At 60.9% G+C, this 425-nt stretch overlaps 1 protein-coding gene across 1 annotated transcript in view; it reads left to right on the top strand.

Moving 5' to 3' along the window:
* LOC109925342 (kinesin-like protein KIF1C) overlaps positions 1-377 on the top strand; it is a gene marked incomplete at its 3' end in the record, with an annotated part of 7,233 nt that extends 6,856 nt beyond the window's left edge. The window contains exon 6 of the mRNA XM_020525286.2: positions 255-377. Within this exon, the coding sequence (XP_020380875.2) occupies positions 255-377 (123 nt within the window). The remainder of the gene's footprint in view (positions 1-254) is intronic.
* Positions 378-425: the final 48 nt, after the last annotated feature.

The raw sequence follows: 425 nt of genomic DNA, 5'->3' as shown, positions 1-425 counted from the left end.
GGGTCTCGGGGAACAGGGGGTCACTGGATGGGTGGGGGAGATGAGTCACGGGGCACAGTGGGGATGTCCATGGGGGAAGTCACAAGGGGCACAGGGGTAATGGAGGGCGTTGATCAGCTGACAGACCGGGGGGGCCAGGGTTCAGAGAGACCAGGGAATGTGGGTGTTTGTGGTCGGGGAGGGGGGCAGGTTCTTGGTTACTCACCCCAAGCCCAGGTTGGTCAATAACCGTTCTCTTCACCCTCCACCCCCAGGACGGTAGCCTGCACCAACATGAACGAGAGCAGCAGCCGATCTCACGCTGTCTTCACCATCGTCTTCACCCAGAAACGGCATGATGCCATCACCAACCTCTTCACCGAGAAGGTGGGCACTGGGTGGGGTGGATGGGGAAGCTGGGCAAGGAGGGTGGGGGAAAGTGTGCA

This window comes from Rhincodon typus, unplaced genomic scaffold (assembly GCF_021869965.1).
Source record: "Rhincodon typus isolate 14 unplaced genomic scaffold, sRhiTyp1.1 hic_rhity00010761, whole genome shotgun sequence".
Classification (NCBI taxonomy): Eukaryota; Metazoa; Chordata; class Chondrichthyes; order Orectolobiformes; family Rhincodontidae; genus Rhincodon; species Rhincodon typus.
Note: the sequence above shows the minus strand (reverse complement) of the source record. Positions and strands in the feature narration are given on the sequence as shown.